Source organism: Mustela erminea, chromosome 14, assembly GCF_009829155.1.
Source record: "Mustela erminea isolate mMusErm1 chromosome 14, mMusErm1.Pri, whole genome shotgun sequence".
Taxonomy (NCBI): Eukaryota; Metazoa; Chordata; class Mammalia; order Carnivora; family Mustelidae; genus Mustela; species Mustela erminea.
The window spans coordinates 39873901-39892466 of NC_045627.1; the positions used below are offsets into that span (position 1 = coordinate 39873901).

Genomic DNA, 18566 nt, shown 5'->3' on the forward strand with positions numbered 1-18566 from the left:
TGCTTAAAGGGGAATTCCTAAATATTTTTTTATTTCTTAATTCATACCAGCAAATGCTTTTCCAAAGAGAGTATGCCAGTTTATAGTTCCACCAGAAAGGTATAAAACTATTCCATTGTAGAATTCAGCATTATATATTATTTTTTTATAGTTCTATATTTAGGGGAAAAATCATGTTGTTTTAGTTTGAATTTATTAGATGACTGTTGAAGTTGTGTATTTTTGTGTTTGGTTTCTAGTTTCAGCATCATAATTTCTTCATATTTCTTCAATTCCAGTAACATCTGTTTTTTTCTGTATAGACATTTTGGCCTACTTACCTTGCTCGATTCATGTACTTCATGCATTGTTTTAGAGATATGGGGTACCTGGCTGGCTCCATCAGTAGAGCATATGACTCTTGATCTTGGGGTTGTGAGTTCAAGCCCCAATTGGTGTAGAGATTATTTAAAAATAAAATCTTAAAAAAAGAGAGAGTGGGGTGGCTGGGTGGCTCAGTGGGTTAAAGCCTCTGTCTTCGGCTCAGGTCATGATCTCAGGGTCCTGGGATCAAGCCCCATATTGGGCTCCTTGCTCAGCAGGGAGCCTGCTTCCCCCCTCTCTCACTCTGCCTGCCTCTCTGCCTCCTTGTGATCTCTCTCTCTATCAAAAAAAGAAAATAAATAAAATCTTAAAAAAAAAAAAGAGAGAGAGCAGTTTGTCAATTAAACATATATACATAAATTTCAGTGATGCATTTTTCTCTCTTTTTTTTTTACTGTGCTCAGGGATGCCTTCAGATGAATGGTTCTGAAGAGGGAGTAATACATTATGTTTGTACTCCATATTGTTGTCCAGGAGTATTGTGGAAGAATATATGGGAACAGTCTTGATAATTTCAAAAATCTAGAATTTTTTTTTGAATCCAGAAACTTCAAGGATAGATTATATGTAAAGTATATGTTTCATATATATTGAAGTAATAGTTTTTAGAATTCTGAGAATTTATTATTGAATTGTGAATCTTTTTTTCTCCTGTAGGTTGGAAAAGAGACTGTTCAAACCACTGAGGATCAAATTTTGAAGAGAGATATGCCACCAGCATTTATTAAGTGAGTAATTAAAACATTCTTCTCTTGCTAAGCAGAATAATCCTCTTGTTAGAGAAGAAAATTAACTGATTCCAGGAACAGCTTTTTTTTTTTTTTTTTTTTTTTAATATTTACAATTGAAATTTGACTTTTGATCTTTTAACACTCTGGTTTCCTGCTGTTGATTGTATTCATTGCTGTTAAGCATTTTTGACATAATAATTTTTAATAAAACTATGACTTCTGAATTTCATTGTCTGGAATGGGAAGGATTTAGAAACATTCTGACCTTAGCAGGCATTTATCTGGGTAATATGCTGAACACCTTCGCTTGAAGATAAGGAAATAACAATAGATACAAAGTTCAAAAAAATTAATTGCAATGTATTTTAGTGGCATTTTAAATTTAAGTTATATTTACATATCACCCAAACTCCTACAAACAATTTGCAGGTGTTATGGCCTATCCTGAGTAAAAGCAGAGATGCTAACTTTTAAAAATTTTTTTTAAGATTTTGTTTATTTATTTATTTGACAGACAGAGATCACAAGTAGGCAGAGAGAGAGGAGGAAGCAGGCTCCCTGCCAAGCAGAGAGCCCGATGTGGGGCTCAATCCCAGGACCCTGGGATCATGACCCGAGCCAAAGGCAGAGGCTTTAACCCACTGAGCCACCCAGGCACCCCGAGATGCCAACTTTTGATTAGATAAAACTTTGTTAAGTTCTTGATTATGTTTTCTTTGATCAATAGCTTTGTTCTGTGGCAGTCAAGTACTATGTAAAAGTAAAGGCTGATGAATAAGGCAAAAAACCCCAAAAAGTAGGACCTCTGCAAGTCAAGAGTAAGGTAAGTCTATTCAGTTACAAAAAGGAAGGGCAAAGGATTTGAATAGGTACCTCAAAAGAGAGAAAACCCAAATGGCCAAAAAAAGATGAACAGGTGATTTATCTCATTAGTCATCAGAGCTGTGCAAATTATTCTGTTAGGACCTCTAAATTAAGAAGTTTGGTAATATCAGTTGTTGATAATGATGTGGAACAATGGAACTCTCATACACTCCGACTGGAAATGTAAAGTGGTGCAGCCTCTTTGGAAAACAGTTTGGTGTTAGTAAAGTAGAAGATAGGCAATTCTTAGAGAAACTTATGCTCATGTACACTAGGACCTAAATATGAAAATATTGGTATCAACATTGCTCATGATGACCCTCTGATCTATTTATAGTAGAATGGAAGAAAACAATTATGATATAGTTATAAATTAGAATACTAATCAGTAATGAAAAGGATTGAAAATGGTTAATTTTATGTCATGAATTTCAATTAAATTTAATTAAAAAATGAATGAATCTCAAAAATGAGAGAAATGAATGGTAGATATGTAGGTAGGTCCCATTTATTTAAAGTGCAAAAACATGTAGAGATAAACTGTGTTGTTTAGGAATGCCTGCTTATGTGATAAAATGATAAAGATAAGAAAATAATGCTTGTAGAAGTCAGGATAGTAGTATTTCTGGGAGGAAGGAAGAGGGTTATACTTAGGGAGGGGCACATAGGGGCTTCTAAAATGGTAATAATGTAAAAACAAACAAACAAACAAATAAAATGGTAGTGTATTTCTTGATATAAGTGTTGAATTATATAGGTGGTTGTTTTATTCTTTGTATTATACATATGTTTTATACAATTTTCAGTATGTATGTTACATATCACAATTTTAAATAATGTGAGAAGTATTCCTTTATTTTTATCCTCCTTATGTTCTGTTTTCTTTGAACAGATGCAAAATTTCACCCATATTGATGTCTTCTTATTTCTAACTTACTTGAGTGGGTGCTTCTACATAACGGTATTTCTGTTAATTCTGCAAAATATTCATGTATCAGGAAGTAAGGGGCCAGAGCATCTTTTTTTTTTTTTTTTTTTTTTGGTAGAGCCTGTTTTGTGGGAGTATCTTGTCTGACTTGCCTTCATTGGATTCATTAACCTCCAAGGCTTCTTCCAGTTCTAACCAATATGAGCCTACTTTGTTTACATGCCATTTCATCAGCGTGGTAATATTAAGATGAGTCCTATGCTGTCATTAAACACTGTAGTTAAACTTATATTTTTTAGAAATAGAAACACAGGTCTAACTTGTACCTGTTTTCCCCTCAGCCCTTTGGAAGGTACACAGTGTGGGCAGATAATGTACAGAGGGTTTCAACATCAGGTGGATATTTGAACTACATAACCCCTTAGAAAGTTCCTTTCAGCCCTATCATTTAAGTCTATGAGTATCATTTGGTAAAGAATTTCTTTAGGAAACTCATTTCTGCTCATTCCCAGAGATATATCCCTGAAGTATGCTATGTGCTCTCACAGGCTTCCTTGGGGACTTTAAAAATAAAAATTAAGGAGTGTGTCTTAGTTGTGATAATATTTTCAAAAAAGTAGGTAACATTATTTATTTATTTATTTATTTATTTATTTTAAAAAAGATTTTTATTTATTTATTTGAGAGAGAGAGAGATCACAAGTAGGCAGAGAGGCAGGCAGAGAGAGGAGGAAGAAGGCTCTCTGCTGAGCAGAGAGCCCGATGCGGAGCTTGATCCCAGGATCCCGGGATCATGACCTGAGCTGAAGGCAGAAGCTTTAACCCACTGAGCCACCCAGGCGCCCCAAAAGTAGGTAACTTTAAAACAAAATAAAACTTCATTGATTGCCCTTGGTAACCAGGACACCAGTCCCCTACTCTGGTAATAATTTATTTATTTATTGGTAATTGGTAATTTAGAGAAAAAAAAATTAAGCATTTATTTTGCCTTTCCAGAGGTTCTTCAAAAAATTAAAAATAGAACTACCGTATAATCTGGCAATTATACTTCTGTATATTCATCCAAAGGAAACAAAATCACTATATCAAAAAGATATCTGCACTCCCATGTTCATTGCAACATTTCTTATAATAGCCAAGACATAGAAAAAACCTGAATGTCCATCAGAATGAATGGATAAAGAAAATATGGGGTGTGTGTGTGTGTGTGTGTGTGTGTGTGTGTACCCACACACAGTAATGGAGGGAAGTGAAAGAAGGTGGTTGAAAGGTACAGAGTTCAGTTATAAAGATAAGTTCTGGGGATATAATGTACAGCATAGTAATTAATAGTTAACAATACTGTACTGTATATTTGGAAGTTGCTAAGGGAATAGATGTCAAAAGTTGTCCTCTCGCCTCCTCCAATATTGTAACTGTCTTGCCCCCTGTACAGTCTATCTCAGAGTAGCCTAATAATCCTAGTTGATGAGGGGAATTCTAATCAACAAATGTGGAATTAATGACAGAATTAGAAAGTAATAATTATGCAGTTTTAATTATGCATAATAAAGTTATGCAATTTTAAACAGTTGATTTAGATAGGGATCATCAATAGATGAAACCGTTCAGAGGTTTTAACCTTTATTCCACCATGGGGGGAAAATCCTGGTCTCCATGGGGAATCAGGGAAAAACACTATGTTACAATCAACTGAAAAATTTACTGAGCAATGTTTAAAAAGTACATAACTTAATATGTTACTTGGAAATACGATAGAGTATAAATAAAATGGCTATGGTTGTCAAACAGATTTGGGGGGCAAATATTCCATAATTTAAAATATTATGGCCTCTTCATGCTTTTCTTGCTTTTCTTTAGAATGCAAAACGTAGCAGAAAATAACTTTAGTAGATGCCTTGGCTTGAAGGGGGAGGGGACAGAGAGGGGAAACAGATGGAAGCAGTTAATGACATCCTTGGAACTGTTGAGTAGGACATTCTTTTGGGCTGTTTGGTTGATGTTTGGAGGTTTCCAGGGCATGACAGAGCTTCCTCTGTCATCCACTTTTACAAAGACTTCTAAATAGTGTCTGCTTAGGCAATGCTAAAGGCTAAAAGATGTTTTAAAAATTTATTCTTAGATTAAAATTTCTGCTCCTAGAATGTTAGAATGTCAGGACTAGAGAAAACAGAAGACTCCTGGCCTGTAGGTAGATTTATACCTAAGCAATCTGATAATACATTTAGAGATTTTTTAGGGAAAGATATATTTTTCAGGATTTTTGACATTTTTAGGATGGGGGGTTGTCAGAATCACATCCTGATCTATTTGAGAGACAGGCAGTTAAGGTCATATGGATATATTGGAGAATAGGTTTAATATCAGTTAAAAATTAAACATCTGAGTTATAAGTTTCACTGAGGGCCTTCTAGTGCTTGGGCAATTCCTTATTGTAAAAGTGAGAACATTATAATATAGAGCAAAATTTGCACTGTTACAGAAAGGCTTTCTCTTGGGTGGAGCAAAAGCTATCTGATCTCTAACTGCCCTAGCAGATAGCATTGACAATTTACTAATTTTACCCAAGATTGTAATAATAGCCACACTGTTGCACAGGAGGTGTAGGGTTGCGTGATGATTGCTAAAGAAACTGTCTCAATCCATAAACTTGAGGAGTATAACGGTCATGCCGTACTGTTATAATGTTGGTTAGATTTACATAATATTGGTTAGATTTTCCCTGTAAAAAGTCATTTGTTCCTTTAGAGACTGTCAGCAGAAGAGTATTTTGCATCATTGTCAATCATCATCATTATCAGGCAGCAGCAATATTTATGTGTAATTGATTAATGAGCTAGATATACTAATTGGTTAAGTATTTATTGATTACCTTCTATTATGTCTAGCACACCACGTGCTACATAGATGGTAGTTCTTACCAGTGTATTTTGAGTGATCACTTGTAAGATGTATTGTAAGTTATTTGTTAGCAATAATAAAATGTCAAAATTTGCAAATGCTATATTTTTTTAAAATAAATTGAGCATATTCAGAGTCACATGCATAAAAACATCCTTCTCTTCCCTGCTTACTAGGTAATTGCTTTTTTTCTTTTAATTTTTATTGAAAAATTGGAAATTGAAAAATTTTTCTTTTAATTTTTATTTTTATATTCAATTGTTTTATATTATGCTTTTTTAAATAAGAAAGATATTAGTGAAATTATAGCTGTTATGGCTGGAAATTGTGCATAATTCCAGGTACACACGTGGGGGAATGTCATACATAAGGGTTTATTCTTTTTTTTCTTATAAGATTTTATTTATTTATTTGACAGAGAGAGAGAGGATTGAGAGTACAAGCAAGGAGCTTGGCAGGCAGAGGGAGAGGCAGAAGCAGACTCTCCCTGAGCAGGCAGCCTGACTTGGGGTTGATTCCAGGACCCCAGGATCATGACCTGAGCCGAAGGCAGATACTTAATGAACTGAACCACCCAGGTGCTCCCATGTGGTTTTTATTCTTCTGTGTATCATGGAGGAACAAATTTCTGTTGCAGAGAAATTCTTTTAAGATGCTTTAAGAAGGGGGTGCCTGGCTGGCTCAGTTGGTGAGCATGCAACTCATGATCTCAGGGTTGTGAGTTCCAGCCCCATGTTGGGTATAGAGATTGCTTTTTAAAAATAAAATCTTTAAAAAAAAAAAAAAAGTTAAAAAAAAATGCTTTAAGAAGTTTCAAATTGAAGAGCTGTAATGTGGAGAGGCACCTGGGTGGCACTGTCCATTAAGTGTCTAACTCCTGGTTTCGGCTCAGGTTTGATCTCAGGGTGGTGAACCTGAGCCTGGTGTCTGGCTCCTGCTTAGTGTGGGGTCTGCTTGGAGAGAGAAGCTCTCTCCCTCTCGCTCTGCCTACCCCACCACTTGCACACTCTCTCTCTCAAGTAAGTAAGTAAATAAATAAATAAGAGCTGTAATGCAGACCGACTTTCACTATATAATAGCAATGCAGAGAAAGTGCTATCACCGTAAGCAGGAATAGAAGAAAGAGGTTGCATGTGGGAAGTGGGATTTGGGAAAGATAGATATGGGGAGACAGAAAATACTCCGGGTGGAACGCACTGCAGAAGCAAGTCATAGGGCCTGTGAGGAGAGGGACAGTCATGTTGGGAGTGGTAGAAACTAAGCCAAGGTAAGTTCTGCCAGGTGATAAAGGTGCTTGGAAGCCAGGCAGAGGAATTTGGAATTGGTTAGCAGAGAAGCTTTCCAGTTTTTGTTTTTTTTAAATAAGATTTTATTTATTTATTTATTTATTTGTCAGAGAGAGAGCACGCGAGGGAGCGCACAAGCAGGCAGAGCTGCAGGCAGAGGCAGAGAGAAGCAGGCTCCCTGCTGATCAAGGAGCCCGAAGTGGGACTCCATCCCAGGACCCTGAGATAACGACCTGAGCCGATGACAGTGGCTTAACCAACTGAGCCACCCAGGTGTCCCAGAAGCTTTGCAGTTCTTGAGCAGTAAGATGACAAGCTGAAAGTGGTTTTTTACCATTTACCTAGCCAAATACTGGATGGATCATGGGGGCTAGTGAAGGAGAGTAAGCTCTATGAACCTACCAGATTCATTTTCTGCCAGTGTGGATTTACTTCTAGATGGATTCCTTATAGGTAAAAAATGTTTATAGCCAACTATTTTATTTGGCTTGAAAAAATTGCTGTTGTAGTGTACAATGGAATTTCATTCTTATTTCTGCAGCAGAGCAGAAATGAATGTGGAGGCAGTTTTTGGATCCTATCCAAGGCTGTTCAGTATCTGAATGTATGAAAATGAGTCACTCGTGAGGTGGTCCTTGTTGTATGAACTCCTTGAAAAGGGCATCAGTGGCTTTGTCTATTGGCAGGCAAATGATAGTTTGATTTAGAACTGCAAAGGATTGCCACTTTGTGTTCAGTGTTGCTCTGAACAGTCTGCTTGAAATCATCAAAACTTGAGTTGATTCACCAGCTTGGATTATTTTTGAAACATACTGTAATGTCTAGGCCTATTGAATAAAAGAATGTTCCTAAAATACCATGTGAGAGGGTTTATGTACTATTAACAATCTGCGTGATTACCATTAATCATATTTCCTAGAGAATTGCCCTGTTTTAACTCTGAAACTTTGTTAGTAACCCCAATTACAGTAATATTTGCACAATTTTACCTTGATTGATATTTGTGTACTACAACGAAGAAATTTGCAAAGGGTTGAAACATGCTTTCACTTAATTTAGATCTCTTTAGGCCTAAAATAGTGGTGTCATATTTTTAGATCACCAGCCCTTATATTTGGCTTTTCCTTTGCTTATGATCTTGAACACTCAGAATAATCTGTGGTGAAATTTATATTTTTAACCACTCTTCTCAGTGAAAGTGCCCAGAATATCTCTTTTTAGAATTAATTCTTTGATCATACCACTCAGTGCACTTTGCTTATCTGGGGCTCATGTGTGATTCTAATATTTTATTTTTTAAGTTGAGTTTTTTGGTGATCCTTTCCATTGCTATTTAAGAGAAGATTTTTGTCTCTTAACATAGACAATCAAGGTTCTGTGAGACAGTTATTCACATCTGCTGGCTGACTTACTGCATTTTTGACCTAGAGCAAACACTCAAACTTTAAATAGTTCACCTTTGAACTTGCTACATTAAACATAATTGTGTACTACTGTGTTTCACAGAGTTTCTCAAACAAAAATGATTTAAGTTTTAAGTCTTTTCAGTAATGAACTCCGAGTCAGGATTATTAATTTGCAGAAGAGTTCCAAACACTTTGGCAGGGATTTGATCCTTGGTTTACTTTGTATACTTTCTGATTAAGAAATAAATCAAACTTTAAATGTGTAACCCTTTGGTTTCTATTTCTACAGAGTATTCAAAATCATATGATTGAAAGAAACTCAAGGGACCAAGGGAATTCACATTTATCAAGTACATACTATTGGGCCAAGTATTTACATATTTCCGTCTTCTGAGAACAACAACTTCAGTACTGATAAATTGATTTACAGTAAAACACTGAGGTTTGACCAACTTTAACTCACCCATGGTCAGTTCAGCTTCTTATGTGGCAGGACACTTCCTGTTGGTGGTCTTGTGGCTTCTGATTCCATGTTCTTTCCACCATCTGACCTTCCACGAAGTCATGTGGTCCATCCCTCTCTCTCAGGCAGTGCTAATTTTATACCACTCATAGATGATAACAGTTTACACTTTTCCCAAGTATTTCCACAGAAGGAATATTACTGATGTAGTTTGTGATGTATTGCAGTGTCTTGCAACTCTTAAACTGTAAAGAAGTTAAAGTCATAACATTTTAAGGTTAAAAAGAATCCTAGAGATTATTTACTCCAACTGCTTTATTTTGTAGATGAATGGAAGTCATTGGCTGTGTCTGCCTTGCTGCTCCAAACCAAACAGAAATACTATAAATAATTAGACACAAGTATTCCCTTAATTATTACCTTGACTGTTCCTATCTAGGTCAAGTCCCAAATCAAGAAATTCTCAAGATTAAAAAAAATTCTTTTTTAAATAATGGGCATCCTTTTTTTTTTTTTTTAAGATTTTATTTATTCATTTGACAGACAGAGATCACAAGCAGGCAGAGAGGCAGGCAGAGAGGGAGTGGGGGAAGCAGGCTCCCCGCTGAGCAGAGAACCCGATGTGGGGCTCAATCCCAGGACCCTGGGATCATGACCCAAGCCGAAGGCAGAGGCTTTAACCCACTGAGCCACCCAGGCACCCCTCAAGATTAAAATTTTTTCCCCACATCTGTTTAAAATCTTTATTGTTCTTTCCTTAGTACAGCAAAAGAGCCTTATAAAAATATCTCCATTTCCTGAATACCTTTTATGAACTGGGTACTTTAAGTTGTATCCTTAATTCACCTCATCTTGTAGTTGAGGAAGCTAAGACCCAGGGAAACTCAGGAACTTGTTGCAAAGTCTCCCAGTATGCCAATGGCAGAGGCAGGATTCAAACCCTGGCCTGACTCCTATGCTGCGCCCATTCCAGTATGCTAAGACTCTTTCTCACTTCATTACAAGGACTTCTTATGGGCTAATAGTTTTTGTGAGGCTTAAATGAGTGAGATAATGTATGTGAAAGTACCTGAAAAAAAAAAAAAAGACATTTGGTGATTATTAGTTTCCTTCCTTAGCTTCTCAGTCTTTCTCAGTTCTTCTCTTCAAATAAAGTAATTGCTTTTTTAAGTGTTTCTCAGAGAACATTTTCCCCCCATTTTTTTTTTTTTTTTTTTGGTCTCCTATGGTAAGGTCTTTAAAAAAAAAAGCAAAACAAAACAAGATTGCTTGTTTTTATTTAAAGCTCTTTCTGTACCTATTGAGATGATAATGCACTTTTTATCCTTTATGAGACAGCCGGTCTACTCATGAACATAGATTTTTTTTTTTTTTTAAGATTTCTGTCTTTATTTGTCAGAGAGAGAGAGAGGTAGGCAGAGGGAGACGCAGGCTCCCTGATGAGCAAGGAGCCCGATGTGGGACTTGATCCCAGGACTCCGGGATCATGAACTAAGCCGAAGGCAGACGCTTAACCAACTGAGCCACCCAGGCATCCCTGAATATAGATTTTGTGATGGTGAACCATCTTTGTGTTTCTTTCTTTTTTTTTTTTTTTAAAGATTTTATTTATTTATTTGACAGATCGCAAGTAGGCAGAAAGGCAGGCAGAGAGAGAGGAGGAAGCAGGCTCTCAGTATAGCAGAGAGCCCGATGCGGAGCTCGATCCCAGGACCCTGGGATCATGACCTGAGCCGAAGGCAGAGGCTTAACCCACTGAGCCACCTGGGCACCCCCATCTTTGTGTTTCTAGGATAAACCCTACTTGGTTGTGATTTTAAAAAAGAAAATACAGTGCTAAATTCAATTTTGCTAATATTTCAAAAGGATATTGCTTCTTTGTCCATGAAGTATCTTGATCTGTGATTTTCTTGGTTTGTTCCCATCCAGTTGTGGTGTCAATGTTATTTTAACTTCATAAAATAGGGTCTTTTTCTAGTTTTTGAAACAGTTTACATAAAATAAACATTATTTGTTTTTTGAAAGTTTGGCCAAACTTGCTTATAAAACCCTGGGTCTAGTATCTTTTGGTAGAAGAAACTTGATTACTCATTCAGTGTCCTTTTTTTTTCTTTTTTAAGATTTTTATTTATTTATTTGACAGACAGAGATCACAAGTAGGCAGAGAGGCAGGCAGAGAGAGAGGGGGAAGCAAGCTCCCCGCAGAGGAGAGAGCTGGATTCGGGGCTTGATCCCAGGACCCTGGGATCATGACCTGAGCCGAAGGCAGAGGCTTTAACCCACTGAGCCAACCAGGTGCCCCGTCCTTTTTTTTTCTTTATGTAATTCCAGTCTTAAATTCATTTTGAGTCAACTTTGTTAATCTGATACTTTTCTTAAAAGTTACCCATTCATCTAAGCTCACAAATTTATTAGTATGAAGTTCATAGTGACTTACTGTTATTTTCATCTGTAACATTTCTAGTTATATCACCTTTTTTGTTTAGTATTATGTATTTCTGCCTTTTTTCTTATTATGCTTCTAGAGATTTATATTTTATTATTTTCCCTGTATGGTTTATTTCATTAAATTCTTTCATATTAATTACTTACTTTAACTTTATTTTTTGTTTTTTTAATTGAAGTAGAGTTGACACACAATGTTATATTAGTTTCAGGTGTACAACGTAAGAGATTTGACAAGTTTCTACATTGTGCTGTGCTTACAAGTGTAGCTACCATCTATCACCATACAACACCATTGACTATATTTCCTATGCTATACCTTTTATTCCCATGACTTATTCATTCCATATTGTTTATTATTTAAATACCTTATTTTCAATATTTCAGTCTTTATGTTCAAGCTTTTTTTTAAAAAAATATATATATATTAGGCTCTTAATTTTATTCTAAGTTCTACTACAAGTTGGGAAGCAGCTATTGGTATGTTGTATTATTATTCAGTGTACTTAAACTAAAGAAAAGGACAAAAACAGTTTATCCATTTCTCTCATCCCCAACCCTTGCCTCTGGCAACTACCAGTCTCTTCTCTGTATCTGTGAGCTTGGTTGGGTGGTCATCCATCCATCCATCCATCCGTCCATCCATCCATCCAACCATTTATACATCCATATATTTATTTGATTGATTGATTTCACATATAAAAGAGGTGATGTGGTATTTGTCTTTCTTTGTCTTATTTCACTTACCATACGCTCTTGAGGTCCATCCGTGTTATAGATAGCAAGGTTTTTTCTTTTTTTATGGCCAGATAATATTTAATTATATACAGCAGTTTCTTTATCCATTTATCCATCCATAAACACTTAAGATGTTTCCATATCTTGGGTATTCTAATAAGTAATGTTGCAGTGAACATAAGGGTGCATATATCTTTTCAAGTTAGTGTTTTCATTTTATTTGTGTAAATACTGAGAAGCAGAATTGCTGGATCATATGATAGTTCTATTTTTAATTTTTTGAGAAATCTCCATACTGTTTTCCATAGTGGCTGCACCAGTTTGAATTCCCACCAACAGTGTACCACATCCTCTTCAACACTAGGTATTTCTAGTCTTTTTGATAATAGCCATTCTGCCTGGTGTAAAGGGATATCTCATTGTGGTTTGCATTTGCATTTTCCTGATGATTAGTGATATAGGGCACTTTTTCATGTGCCTGTTGGCTGTTTGTATGTCTTCTTTGGAAAAATGTCCTTTCATATCTTCTGCCCATTTTTAAATTGGATTGATCTGGTTTTTTTGCTCTTGAGTTATAGGAGTTCTTTATATATTTTGGATATTAGCCCCTTATCAGATATACAATTTACAAATATTTTCTCCTGTTCACTAGGTTGCCTTTTCATTCTGTTGATGGCTTGCTTTGCTGTGTAAAAGATTTTTAGTATGATGTAGTTTTTGCTTTTGTTGCTTTTGCTTTTGTTGTTAGATTAGAAAAATCATGAAAACCTGTGCCAAGGAGCTTACCACTTATGTTGTCTTCTAAGAGTATCATGGTTTCAGGTTTTATATTCAAGTCTTGAGTCCATTATGAGTTAATTTTTGTGAGTGATGGAAGATAGGGGTCTAGTTTTGGGGCACCTTGGTGGTTCAGTCAGTTAAGCATCTGATTCTTTTTTTTTTTTAAAAATATTTTATTTATTTATTTGACAGAGAGAGATCACAAGTAGGTAGAGAGGCAGGCAGAGAGAGAGAGAGGGAAGCAGGCTCCCTGCTGAGCAGAGAGCCCGATATGGGACTCGATCCCAGGACCCTAAGATCATGATCTGAGCTGAAGGCAGCGGCTTAACCTACTGAGCCACCCAGGTGCCCCAAGCATCTGATTCTTGATCTCAGCTCAGGTCTTGATCTTGAGGCTGGGAGTTCAAGCCCCGCATTGGGCTCTGTGCTGGGCATGGAGCCTACTTAAAAAAAGAAAAAAAGGTAGAGGTCCATATTTATTCTTTTGCATGTGACTCTCCAGTTTTACCAACACTATTTATTGAAGAGACTGTCCTTTCACCATTGTATATTCTTTACTTCTTTGCCTTAAATTAGTTGACCATACATATGTGGGTTTATTCTGAACTCTCTGTTCCATTGATTTAAGTGTCTGTTTTTAAGCCAATACTATACTGTTTTAATTACTATAGCTTTGTAACATAGTTTGAAATCAGGGAGTGTGATGCCTCCAGCTTTGTTCTTCTTTCTCAAGATTGTTTTGTCTATTTGGGATCTTTTTTGGTTCCATACGAATTTTAGGATTGTTCTATTTCTGTGAAAAATGCCACTGAAATTTTCAGAGGGATTGCATTGAATCTGTATATTACTTTGTGTAGGATGGATATTTTAATGATATTAATTCTTCTAAGCCATGAATGTGGGATACCTTTCTGTTTATTTGTGTCTTAAATTTATTTCATTAATGTTTTGTTGTTTTCAATATATAGGTCTTTCACCTCCTTGGTTAAATTTATTCTTAGGTTTGTTATTCTTTTTGATGCAGTTGTAGATGGGATTGTGAATTTTCCAGCTCTAGAAACTTTAATAGTTGTGATTTGGTTGTGATCTCATCTTTAATGATATGCTTTATTTAGGAGTATGTTTTGAAATTTTCAAAATTCTTTTTACTGTCTTTTTATTGCTCTATTTCTAATTTAATTGCATTGTGCCCAAAACATGATTGATATAATATCAATTCTTGGAAATTCTTTTGTGATATAATATATGTCAGTTTTGCTAAGTGTGCTATGTTTACTTGAAAAGAAAGTATATTCTTTCTTGCTTTCATTAAGTCAACATATAAACATTATTATTATAATTGTTTTAAGATTTTATTTTTAAGTAATCTCTATACCCAGCATGGAGTCGACTTGAGCTCACAACCCTGAGATCAAGAGTTGCACACTCTACTGACTGAGTCAGACAGGAGCCCCTAAATATTACCAATCAAAATTTTATTGCCTTACTGTTTTGTCTGTTTGAACTCTCAGTCTATGATGAAGTATGTTGAAATCTCCTACAGTAATTTTAGGCTTGTCAGTTTTTCTCATAATTGTCAGCTTTAGCTTTATATATCTCAAAGCAATATTATTAGTAGTAAGTGGTTACAAGGTTATGATTCTCCTGGGTCCTAAATTCTATCAAGTATTTTGTTATTTGTTACCCTCCCCCCCTTTTTTTAAAAAATTTTATTCATTTATTTGAGCAAGAGAGAGTGAGAGAGAGCATGAGAGGGAAGAGAGGGAGAAGCGGACTCCCAGTTCTGCAGGGACTCGATCGGGGGGACTCTGACCTGAGCTGAAGGCAGTGACCCAACCAACTGAGTCACCCAGGCACCCTGTTACCCTTTTTAAAAAAAGATTTATATATTTATTAGAGAGAGGGTGAGCATGTTCTCGTGCTTGAGCAGGGGATGGGGCAAAGGGAGAGGAAGAAAGAGAATCTCTAGCAGATTCCCAGCTGAGCATGGAGGCCTATGTGGCCCGATCCCATGACCCTGACTGAGATCAAGATCTGAGCTGAAATCAAGAGTCGGACGCTCAACTGACTGAGTCACCCAGGCACCCATTTATTGCTGTTTTTAAAGAATAGCTGTTGATTGATGTTAGTCTACTGTTGACTTGTATCTCCAATTTTTTGTAAACCATATCTTAGTTCTTGGCCGTTTTTTTGGAATGGAATAGCCATTCCATTTTGTATTTAGATATTTATATTCCTAACTCATTCATTACATTCTAGAACAGTGATTATCAACTTTTTTTTTTAAGCATAAGGACCTTCAAATAATAATAGTGAGATTTTTATTACCATTTGTTTAAAAATGGGTAAGAATGAAAGATGCAGTGAGTGATTTTATAATGTTTTAAAATAAAATTTTGTTTTATTTATCACAATAGCTTTAAGATACATTAAAAACCTACTAGTATCTGTAAGACACACTTGCTTCTGCAGTCTTCTGTTTCTACTGTAATCCTACCAGCAGGGTAGGGAGGAAGGACCATAGGACCATAGGAGCCAACGGATCTAGAGGTAGCAGAGCTCTTGCCTGAATCTTACAGATGCCAGATTTGAACAGGGTGTGAAGGAAGTAGGGAAAAAGACTATTACTAATCATTCAGGCTTTAAAGGATTCAAAAGGTATGACTCATACTCTACCTTTCAAATAAGCAGCCTACCAAGAATGAAGAGAGCATGTGGTTTGGGCATTAGTGACACTCTTAACCTTCCTTTCCAACAAGTCACTTCCTCTTCAGTTAATCTTTCGGCTCTGGCAGAATCCTGTTTTGTTTGAAGACTAAGTTAAAACCGGTCACTTACTCTCCTACTCTCATCTGAAAGAAAAGAATTTAGTGAGCCACTGCTATTTCTGTGTATCTTTTAGCTTTGGTATCTCAGTGTACATGTTCAGCAAAGAGAGATTGGTGTGGCCCTTAAAAGGCTTTGGATGTTTTAAATATGACTCATTGTGGTTTCTAATTTTAGTTTTGGGTGTATACATGCAGTGTCCTATACTATCACTGAGTTAAGAAAAGGCCAGGAGTAATTGGTGGATGGGGGCGTAGAGGATCTGTAAATCTGAGAGAGGGGCTGGAGCATGGGGCTGGAACAGCCTGTTTTGCTGTTATCACAGTGTACATGTGGGTGAATTGCTACCATGTACTTTCTACTTGAACTGGATTAAAGTTTGTCATTGTACTCAGTGTTCCCAACTCCCTCCTAAAAACTCTAACTATTCTTGTGGCCTTCACTCGGGTTTCTAGATGACTAATGGCTGAGGATCCTTGACCTTTCTCAAAATGGCAACACCAGGACCAAAGCATATTGGCTAGTCCTAGTCCTGGGATGCCATGGGATGATTCTACTTTTGAGATTTCGAAGTAAAGTTTGTGCCAGATGGCGAGTATGTAGAAGAAATGTTTATTTTCACACATCTTCCTGAGACTTTTGTAATCTTCACATCTATTATTTTTTTTAAAGATGAATTTATTCATTTTAGAGAGAGAGAGTGAGAGTGTGAGTGAGGATAGGGGCAGGGAGAGAGGGAGAGAGAGAATCCTCAAGCAGACTCCCTGCTGAGTGTGGAGCCTGCTGTAGGGCTTCATCCAAGGACCCTGAGATCATAATCTGAGCTGAAGCCAAGGGTTGGATGCTTGACCAACCAACTGAGCCACCTGGGCATCCCATTCACATCCATTATTTTTATTATTACTTTTCAATCATGTGTATATATACAATAAGATCTGAGGATGAAATGAATTGCTTATAGAGGCAGGACTTCCTATAGGAGGGACGCTAGAAATAGGCTTAACTGTCAGTTGCCGATGCCAGAAATTTCACAGGAGCTCATTCCTTAGGTTAATGATTTCAATGCTTAAATGCCTGGTGAAGGGAGAATTTTCAGCAGTCATTTTCACTTATCATATGTTTAACTGAGGCTAGGCTCCTAATATGGGAAAACAGAGAGAATTTGAGGACCTGACCCTGACCCCATACCCTGGCCTCTCTCTCGGGCTCAGGTCTGGACTGTAATATTATTTTCGAATGATACCACATATGTGGTCATAGAGAAAAAGAGGGAGCCTTACAGCTTTTGTTTTGTTTTTTAAACTTGACAGAGAGATAGAGCACAAGTAGACAGAGTGGCAGGGAGAGGGAGAAGCAGGTTCTGCTGAGCAGGGAGCCCCATGAGGGGCTCGACACCAGGACCCTGGGACCATGAGTTGAGCCTAAGGCTGATGCTTAATTGACTGGCTACTTTTATGCCCCCAAAGAGGGATTATTTATTTATTTATTTATAAGATTTTATTTATTAATTTGACAGAGAGAGAGAGAGAGATCACAAGTAGGCCGAGAGGCAGACAGAGAGACGGGGGGGAAGCAGGCTCCCTGCTGAGCAGAGAGCCCGATACGGGGCTCGATCCCAGGACCCTAGGATCATGACCTGAGCCGAAGGCCGAGGCTTTAACCTACTGAGCTACCTAGGCGCCCCTAAAAGAGGGGTTCTTAAAAGAAGGTTTGGGGCACCTGGGTGGCTTGGTTGGTTAAGCATCTGACTCTTGGTCTCAGCTCAAGTCATGATCTCTAGATCACGAGATCAAGCCCTGCGTGTTGGACTCTGGGCTCACCATGGAGTCTGCTTGGGATTCTTTCCCTCTTCCTTTTCCTCCTCCTCGCCCCCCCCCCCAAAATAAATAAAATTCTTAAAAAAGGTGTTTATGGTGCAATTAAAATTATTAGATGTAAACACTTAAGTGTACCACCATTTTTATGGCCCTGATTTTGCGTTTCTTAATTTTGAAATATGATAGGCTTCTTAGACTTGGAAGTGATCTAGGTCTTTCTTGACCTCTGAGAAACCCTACACAGATGGGAAGGAAAGGAAGTCTCAGCAAGGATTAAGATAAGAGCAGGAATAGCCTTGACAGGCAATTTTGTCTGCCAAATAATTTTGCCAAGGCCAGCCTGGTGGGAAATTGCGGTGATGGAGGTGCTGAGCACAGTGGCCATGGGGGCAGGGTGGGGGTGGGGAGCCTCACCCGCCGGTTGATCATGATCTCCTTCTTTCACCTCTTTCCTTCCTGTCTTCCAAATGTTGTTTTGTGAGATGGATATGAGTGTGGCCTCACCAACTCTCTCTCTCGTGAAAGGACAGGTCCAAAATGTTAACACCTGCTTCCTTGGGTGTGCTCCAGGGTAATCCGACTTCCGTGAAATCAAATTTTTAGGTGTTCTGTTTCACAGCACTAAAGTTTTTAGCAAACAGATTGCATGCGTGCGTGTGTGTGTATGTGTGACAGTGTGTCTAGTCTAAATGGCTATACCGATTTATTTATTTATTTATTTATTTATATTTTTTATTTATTTTTTTTTTAAAGATTTTATTTTTTATTTGACAGACAGAGATCACAAGTAGGCAGAGAGGCAGGCAGAGAGAGAGGAGGAAGCAGGCTCCCTGCGGAGCAGAGAGCCCCATGTGTGGGGCTCGATCCCAGGACCCTGGGATCATGACCTGAGCCGAAGGCAGAGGCTTTAACCCACCGAGCCACCCAGGCGCCCAGCTATACCGATTTAATTCAGATTTTATTTAAACAAGGATTTTCATAGTTTTTTTCCCCCACCCCCAACATATTTGTTTTCTTT

At 37.3% G+C, this 18566-nt stretch overlaps 1 protein-coding gene across 2 annotated transcripts in view; it reads left to right on the top strand.

The window, feature by feature from the left end:
* Window positions 1-18566, top strand: part of VCL (vinculin) — a 114444-nt gene that overhangs the window by 38197 nt on the left and 57681 nt on the right. For both annotated transcript variants that reach the window (XM_032311693.1, XM_032311694.1), the window contains exon 2: window positions 1021-1091. In XM_032311693.1, coding sequence (XP_032167584.1) covers window positions 1021-1091 — 71 coding nt within the window. The remainder of the gene's footprint in view (window positions 1-1020; window positions 1092-18566) is intronic.